We start from the raw sequence: 8,965 nt of genomic DNA, 5'->3' as shown, positions 1-8,965 counted from the left end.
TAGGGAAATACGTGGTCAAACAGATGTTCTGTATGAAAAACAAGCCTCACAACCCAGTCTATGCATTACACCTTTCAGTTTGTATCATACTGCAAACAAACACAAGATCTACATAAATTCCACAATACAGTAAGGGTAATAGAGTAATTGATATTTTATGTCTGTCCTGACAGACAAATAGCAGGATCATGTGGTTCTTAGGAGCTATTTTATTAGACTAAGTTTCATCTTTGGAAACTTTGTATTTAATTAATAAATGTATTCCTTCCTTTACTTCAGATGGATTATACATGCCATGAAGCATGAATTGAAAATCCGTGCTGGGGATATGCCAGCCAAGGATTTATACCAGATGTCCCCTAGTGAAGTAAAGCAGCTTCTGCTGGATGTTCTTCAACCACAGCAGCAGGAGAGGTAACAAGATGTGCGGGTTTGTGGCACCTGTTTTCATTCGTAATAGGCTGTTCAAATAATTTTCATTTCTTAACTACTTTGTATCCATCTGAAATCACCCAGCATCTGCAAAAAGTAATATACTTACTTATGGAAAGAGAGCAAAAAGGCACTTCTTCATTCTTGCACTTGTGTCCAGGTTCTACAACTGTTTCTTTTATATTGCATCTTTCCTTTTCAGCTTTATCTTTGAGGACATCTTACTTGATAGTAGTAATCTCTGTCCTTTGGCAATAGTGTGAAGCATTACATTCTCTGATGTGCAGGAAGAAACCAAGACTTAGACAATACCATCTACTTAAGTAATGTGTAAGAACAGTGTGTCTGCTGTTCAGTGCACTCTTTTTTTTAGCTTATATGAATCAAGAACAGATGTTTTCTAGAATTCTTGAGAGATAGCAGTGTTGCCTGAAATTTGTATTCTCCAGCCTGTGACTAGCTGCCAAAAAAAGCATTCACTGTGATACAGAGAGTGCAAGACAAAAGTTAAAATTACAATATTACCACTTAACTATATTGATAAGAGTAGTCAGAAGTCCTCCTGTAGGTTTTACCTCTAGTTAAGTTAAACCTAGACTGATAATTTCTGTAGTCCTCGACTGAATGGATGATGGCCTTTCCTCCTGACAAAGAGGTGGTGCCATGCATCATACTAACGTTCCTGCTTAATTCAAAACACATTCTTTTTTTTTTTTTCCCTGATCTATAATGCCTGAGAAACAAGCTCCTTAAACAGTGTGTGCTTTCTATTATTCAATTTTCCCCATGTAGCATCTCTCAGTCCAACTGACTATGTACTGCTTATCTCCCAAGTGCTTTTCAGTGTCTTGGTTGTGGTTATTAATGCTTGCTGTTCAGCTGCTGTCTCTGCTCGTGTTGATGTTGACATTGTTCCTCTAAAACCTTAGCAGAACAACCCTAGGTTTCTCTGTGCAGCATTTTCCATTAAATTTTATGCTATTTAGGCAACAATTAGGTCAATCACAGTAAGCAATTCAAGCACCGTCCTTCATTAGAGACCTTACCTGAGTTGTCACAGTGCATTCTGCTTTTGATTCCTTTAACATGCAATAGCTGGGTCATAAGAACACCTTTCTGGTTCATTTTCTGAGGAAGAAGATTCCTTTTTTGAGGGTTATTGGAGTACAAAAGCTAGCCAGCATATCCTTCAAAGCTTCCTATCTTTAACTTCTTCCTGCACAGCATTACTAGCTCCTTACCCATTACTGACTTACTTTATAAAAATGCTTTTTCTGCCAGGAAATGCAGAACATTGTCTCCTTGCACGTTCTTTCTGTGACAGTTTTTCCTACTGTTGTGATTTTTAGAAAAAAAAAAAAAATCTCTGCTTCTGTGATACCATATATCACTGCCAATTACTTTGTCATACATGAAATGCTAGTGGTATATTTACCTCCTTAACAATCTCTCCACACCTAACTCCTCCAAGTGTTCACTGAGGGTAAAATGTTTTTAATTTTCCTACTTCTTACATTGACCTCCAGGATATGACCACATCTATCTATCTATCTATAGATAGATGTGGTCATAGTTATATATGTGGATAGTCATATATCTATAGATACATCTATCTTGCCAACAGTGTGACCTTTTTTTATGTAGGTCACAATATAGTGAGTAGACTCTTTAAAGTGTAGCATTGTTCTTTTAATGGTTCAAATGATAAAACTCATTTTGCTCATACAGTTTACAGGACTCTGTTCCTTACCATAGTAATTTAGAGAGTTTGGAGTATTTTTGACATCTTCAAACACTTCTTTCTTTGTGTTAAGGAAACAACCTTTTATGTCTGTCACAACTTTTCTTTTTCTTTTTATGAGTGTCTTCTTGTCCTAGTCCAAGGACAGGGCTGTACAGAGAATGAGATGGAACTGTCATAGTAGTAATTTAAATGTAGTGTTCCTTAAGAAAACCAAACCAAGCAACCAACAACTACAACAAGAGAAAAAAAAAAGAAGAAAAAAAAAAAAAGCCCAAACCCAAACAAATACACAATGATGTAAATAATGTATTTATACTACAATTATTGTAGTCTGTTGATTCTTGTTCTGCAAATATCCAAATGTTTTAGCTTTACACCTCTACTGAATGAGGTGTTTCCTGATGTATTTGCTCCCTGTTATTATAAAAGAATTGTTTGTGACTTTTACAGGAATATTAAACTAAGATACGAAAGTATGCTTTTCATTTGAGCTTTGGTTCTTAGGGGAGCTTTCACTAATATCTTACCATATAAAAGTGGATTTTCTATGTATGATATAAAAACCAGCTAAGGAGAGTAACTTTTAGGAAGACTCTGCTGTCAAGTATGTGCAGTACTGCTACACAAGACTTAACTCTGCACTGTGAATCTACCAATTAAATTTGCACTGCCGCTTCTTAAATTCCACTTCTGGTATCTCAGACATTTTGACTAAAGCACCATTCCTGTGGTAATACTGAGAAGGAAAATATATGAAAATTAAATTCCAGACTTCATGGCTGCAAGTGGAAAAAAAAAAAAAAGTGAGGACAGTGTGCTTCTGAAGGCAAAGCAAATTTGTAGAGAGTGTAACTTGGTTTGAGCTTTTCTAATCCATTATCTATGACTTTTTCTATTTTACAGATGCAGAATTTCATTCAGCCACATTTATGAAATGAATTGTTTTGTCTGTTGTAGATGAAATAAAACAAATTTTAATCTTACAGTTAATACTGGCTTTTTTTCTTTTTTTCAGTGTGTATAAATTTAGCTGTCACAGGTACCACAGTGACTCCTGTTTTATGTATGTTTTAGTTTATGATGACATAAATTGATTAGACATGAAGAATTCAGCGTACTGCTGTTAGTAACTACTCTTACTGTATTGCACTGGATAGATTTAACAGTTAATTCTTTTCCTTCAGTTATAGAAAGCACAAATACACTTAAGAATAACGTTCTACCCTCTGTCTGCTGAGCATCTTGATTTTGTTTGCTTTAGAGTGTAACTTCAGAAGGCTCACATGTGCTGCATATGCATCTTTAATTGTATTTGATGTGACTGCTTACCTTACTGGCATACATCACAGAGCATGGCTTGGTTCTGCATCGGTAATGGGTTTTTACTTCAAGTTCTCAATTTCTGTGTTTACAGAAGCTGGCTAAACAGAAGACAGATAGATGGTGCTCTCAATCGAACTCCTGCTGGATTCTATGATAGGGTGTGGCAGATATTGGAGAGAACTCCTAATGGTTTAATAGTGGCAGGGAAATTTTTACCACAGGTAAAACTGGCAGATATGCTCAGTTACTTCTGTTCTACCTGACTAACAATGGTGAATTATCTTATCTTTAGTGTCTATTTTGTGCTATAATCTATTACTTAGGGTAATTTGTTCCTGTTAAGATTTTTTGGGGCAGGGTAGGGAGGGAACACCAAAGTTCTCAAGGCTGGCATTCTGGTAGTGTTTGGGGGTGGGCTGGTGTTTTTTGGTGGTTTATTTTTGGTTGGTTGGTTGGTTGGGTTTTTTTTTGGTTGTTGTTGTTGTTTTTTTTGTTCTGAGGAAAATACAAATAGAGTGGAATGGAATGGAAGTCAGTTATTACTATTACAACACATTTATAAAAGCGTAAGTCTACAAGACCCTTTCCAAGTCATGGACTCTGAAATCTGCTCCATTTTGATCCTACAGTGGTCATATTTCCTAGTTCAGTACTATTTATTCAACAAGCAAATAGCTCTACATAGCGGTAGTTTTGATTTAATGCAAATGGTCTTTGAGTAAAACTATTTTTTGTTTTTCAGCAACCAACCTTATCGGATATGACAATGTATGAAATGAATTTTTCCCTTCTGGTTGAAGATATGCTGCAAAATATTGACCAGCCAGAATACAGGCAAATTATTGTAGAGGTTTGTGACTTACAGTGAATGAAATCTTATGCTCTACATAAGTATGTTATGGCTTAAAAGAAGAAAGAAAAAAAAACAAAACAAAACAAAGAAACAAAACAAACCACAACATAACCAAGGCTCAAATATTTTAAGAAACAGCATTTTAAATATAAATACTTGCTCCTATGGTTTCTCCACAGATTTTGTATGATTAAACAGGTTCCTATTAACATGTTTGGAATATACAAAGTTCTTGATGTTCTTCCCCTTTAGTAAATAGATAAATATTAATGACAGTGCCAAGACCATTAGGTCACGGGAGGTGAAAATTGATAAGAAGCAAAATTCCAAAGTACTTTTCCTTCAAGTCCCTAGCCTGTGCTTTTTCCTAGAGATTTTCTGGGTCTAGGGAAAAACTGCTCTAAAATATGTTTGTTGAGGCTGTCCTGTAAGTTGCTTCATGCTACTGAATCAACTTCCAGTTTCCTTATGTTCCCACACCTAACAGTAGAGCAGGAGGCTGCTTAACCTCTTTCCCCACCACTGCACATAATGTATAATTTTGGAACAGATCAAGAGCATTCATACCCGTGGTAGCTGCCATCTGTGCTGTCAGCAGCATTCATTGTTAGTCCCAAGTATATGCCACTGGTGTTTGTGAGTATTTCTCTACAGTAGACTCAAATCCATCTCAGTTCTGGCTAACAATTAATGGTCATGCTGCTTGCTAGAACATCTCCAGATTTTGTTAAAAAATAACACAATTGTCAAAACCCAAGATTACCAATATAAACTCTACTGCCCACTTGTAGTTACTACAACAGGTCACTCATCACATTAAATCCTACTTTAAACCTCTTTCAGATATAAGGAATGTAAATTCTCTTGAACTGAGACTTTTTATGGGAGTCGATTGACTTGTTTTTTATAAGCTTTCTCACAGTACAATTATATGTGATTGTTCCTCAAAACATCAAATGCTGAGCGTTGCTACTTTTCACCCTCTCCATTGGCTGAGTACTAGCATCTGTGCGGCCACACAATGAACTGAATAAACTGGAAAATAAATTCCCTGGCTCCCAGCAGAGTTAGATGTTTATGTCAGTCATTTACACAGTGCCCTTAACTAATCACCAGAAACTGTAACCTTTCATAAAAGCCTGCTTTTTCAGTGATTCTTTTATCAAAGTCAATTCTGTTATCTGTGCACTATTACCTATGCCATTATTAAATGGCTTCCTGCTTGAAAGAAGCATATGCAATAATTAAAAATGCTTTTATGTAACCTGGATTTAAAAAAAAAAAATCAAATTTCAAGTCTTACAGTCTTTTTATGCCTTCTAGCTGTTGATGGTTATATCTGTTATTTTGGAGAGAAATCCTGAGCTAGAGTTCCAGGACAAAGTGGACTTGGACCAAGTGGTACAAGAAGCCTTTCATGATTTTCAGAAAGATCACAGGAGTCCAAAAGAAGCTGAAAAACAAGTGAGTGAAATATTACTTAGAGAATTTACTATTCTTAATTGAAGTTAGTTATAAGTGTTAATTCTGTGCAGTTAAGAAGGAAATGCAATTGATAGGAACTTGGAGTGGAACACAATAAGAAATTAATATGCTCGATGGCTGCATAAGTCTGCAAAGTAAGAAAAAAAAAAAAGCCAAAAAAAACCCACTAAAGCTCATAAGGGAAGTGTGAACTTGGGATCTTATGTACACAGATACTAAGCAAAATCTAGTAACCAAAGAATTCATGTTGACAGGACTAGTGGAAGAACTTGAAAAGCAAACCAGTTCTTAGGTAGTGATTTCTATGCTAGAGTTGCATTCATGACCTTGTGAGCTTTTAATCTCTAAGGCTTAAAATCCAGATAAATGAAGCTTGATCATTCAGTATCTTCTAAGATTTACCTTACTAGGATTTTAGGGTTTGTGCTTTAAAGAACTCTGAGTATTCTTGCTACAAGTTTTGATGCCTCAAAACTCTGAAATTCTGTAATAAAGCCAGGTTTATTGAACTAGTTAAAGGAGGAAATAAGAGTAAAGCAGTGGGATGAGTCCCTGTGCTACTGAGTGTGATCTTCCTTACTCCGTCTGGCATTTTATTGTGCACAATGTAGTCAGAGGTAATACTATTGATTTATATCATGTTGTTATACAATGGTACTTGTTGCTGAATTTAGCTCCTTTAAATGATTAAAAAGGGTGTGCTCCTTAAGAATTCTTTCAGAAGTTTCAAGGTTCATTTTTTTGCTGCTGCTTGTTTGTAATTATATTCAGCCTTGGCAACATATCATCTTGCAAATACCTTTGTTTTTAAAAGGACACAATTTTCTTGAAATAATGATTCTTTTGGCCTGCCCATTCTGTAGGGTAATAACTCTGTGGTTGCAACCATAGCAAAATCTGACACACCTTTCACACATATGGTTATTAAGTGCCAGCTCTGTACAGTATCTTGAATATGCTACTGACTTCAGTGACAAGCTGGAAATGCCCAATGGCTATGAACAGAAACAAGAGCCCCATGCAAACCCCACTTTTTTACTGGCGCTGCCTTAGCCTCCATTGAAGTGACGGATTTTTATTCCAAGCCCTGATCTACTTAGAATGATGCCTTTTTGTCTCTTAGAAAGAAATCTCAATTTACAGCTCTGAATAGTACCTTTAAGACTGTTGCTGGAAATCCCAACTCCTTACATTAAAATTTTCTGGAACCGGACTTTCCCAAATTCCCAGGTATATGCCCAGTGGCACATTGGACAGGCACAACAACTGTTGCCTATTTAAGATTGTTCTGATAATATTCTGTCTCATGTTTTCCTAACAAACACCACTAAAAAAACCTCCTAGTTTGTCTGAACTATGCTTCTCCTCTAAACTGACTTGCAAATATTTTGAACTTTTTTAATTCCCTGTTAACAGGTAATAAATGTCAGTATTTACTCCACTAACTACAGAAGTCTAATATTTTCACCACATAGTCTCTGTGCTTGAGATTTCCTGAATTAAGGCACTGAACCTTTATTAGAGTAGCCAATATATAATTTGAGAACAAGCAAACGTTTTAACATCATTAACTGTGCAAAATAGGTGTTGAGCAAAGGAAACTATTTTTATCTGATTAATGAATTAGTTCCTGTGCTACCTATGGTTTCGTTCTTCAGCTGAAAAAAATGTATTTTTTTTTCCCAGTCAATCTTTATTCAGTATCTCTACATGTACACCTAAGGACCTGGCTCACGTACAGTGGTAGCACAGTGTGGTACCATGGAGTAATGACGTAGCTGCATGTTTTAAGAGAGCAGTTGTTCTCTGACACTAATGACATTTTAAAAAATACTAAGAAGGTGGTATTTTTACATTCAGTAGAGAAATATAGCCAGTGCATTTTAGTTACCTATTTTCCACATGGTCAGGTAAGTATACGTGGGAGACTTCTGAAAATTGTGCAGAATTATACTATAGCTTTAGAGTCTGAAAAACACATTTGCATTTCTGATCAATTTGTGAAGTTCCTCTTCTTTGCCTGTGTTTGGCTGCTTTACATAATCAACGCTAATGGAAACATCTTTTCCCTCTCCTGCAGGATGACATGACTGCGTTCTACAACACTCACCCCGTTGGGAAAAAGGGAACATGCAGCTACTTGAGTAAGGCTGTGATCACTTTATTGCTGGAAGGGGAAGTGAAAGCAAGCAGTGATGATCCTTGTACCATTAGCTAAAGCTTGAAACACAACATGGGAATTATTGTGCTTTATTTGGTGTTCTGTGAATTCTTCGTGCATGTAGTAAAACACTGTTTTGAAGAGTAACCCTGGCTAGTAATTCAAATGCATACTACTCTTAGCTGAAAGAAGTGCCATTAAAGATCCTAAGTGCCACCTTATTTTTTCATTTCTCAACTATGCAGCATGAAACTCTTGAGCACATGAAATTAGTCCTATGATATTTAAGTTGAATGGGATGGTATTTACGATCTTAAATTACGCACTTAACATAGTTAGTAGTTTAAGAGAAATGCAGTATGAGATTGTCTTTATACCTCTATTTATTTAGAATTAAAAACAAGTTGGATGTAAATTCTAAAAGAAATTCAGAAAATACCATAATTGACATGCATATCAATCAATGTGGAAAAAGAAAAATTGGTTTATTTTTTATTATACACACAAATTGGAGGTGAAAGTTAAATAGTTGTTATTCTTTACAGTTTTTCTGTATCAGTTCAATTAACAGGATACATTTAGGTGGTATTTTTAATTTATCAGTTGGTAACTTGATATATGTTTCAGCCTAATAAAGCAACCTTTATTCTATAGCAATAAATATCACTGCAGTTTTCCAGTTGTTTTTTTAAACATCTATATGTTAACAAGGGCATGGTAACAAGATAAAAGCCTGCTAAAGAATTCAAGATACACTTGTTTGTATCCTAAATGTGTGAAAACACTGTACACTATAAGCTTTATTTTGGTGAAAGTATAAAAACCAAATGCTTTTAAAAGAAAAAAAAAGTCAGTAAAAATGCTTCATATTTTATGCAAAGACTCCTGTTGACTTCATTGACAACCTCTAATGCAGTACTGGAACTGCCTTGAATGGATCATTGGAAGTGCCTCTTCTAGCAGCACA

General features: G+C 35.6%; 1 protein-coding gene across 1 annotated transcript in view; it reads left to right on the top strand.

Moving 5' to 3' along the window:
- The window catches only part of LOC103781385 (phosphorylase b kinase regulatory subunit beta-like), an 18,491-nt gene extending 10,300 nt beyond the window's left edge, over nt 1-8,191 (top strand). Inside the window, 5 exon segments of the mRNA XM_008949099.1 lie at nt 280-414; nt 3,591-3,720; nt 4,242-4,349; nt 5,676-5,816; nt 7,918-8,191. Coding sequence (XP_008947347.1) covers nt 280-414; nt 3,591-3,720; nt 4,242-4,349; nt 5,676-5,816; nt 7,918-8,055 — 652 coding nt within the window. The 3' untranslated portion in view covers nt 8,056-8,191.
- The last annotated feature ends 774 nt before the right edge of the window (nt 8,192-8,965 follow it).

Source organism: Merops nubicus, unplaced genomic scaffold, assembly GCF_000691845.1.
Source record: "Merops nubicus isolate BGI_N331 unplaced genomic scaffold, ASM69184v1 scaffold21331, whole genome shotgun sequence".
In the NCBI taxonomy this organism is placed as follows: Eukaryota; Metazoa; Chordata; class Aves; order Coraciiformes; family Meropidae; genus Merops; species Merops nubicus.
Note: the sequence above shows the minus strand (reverse complement) of the source record. Positions and strands in the feature narration are given on the sequence as shown.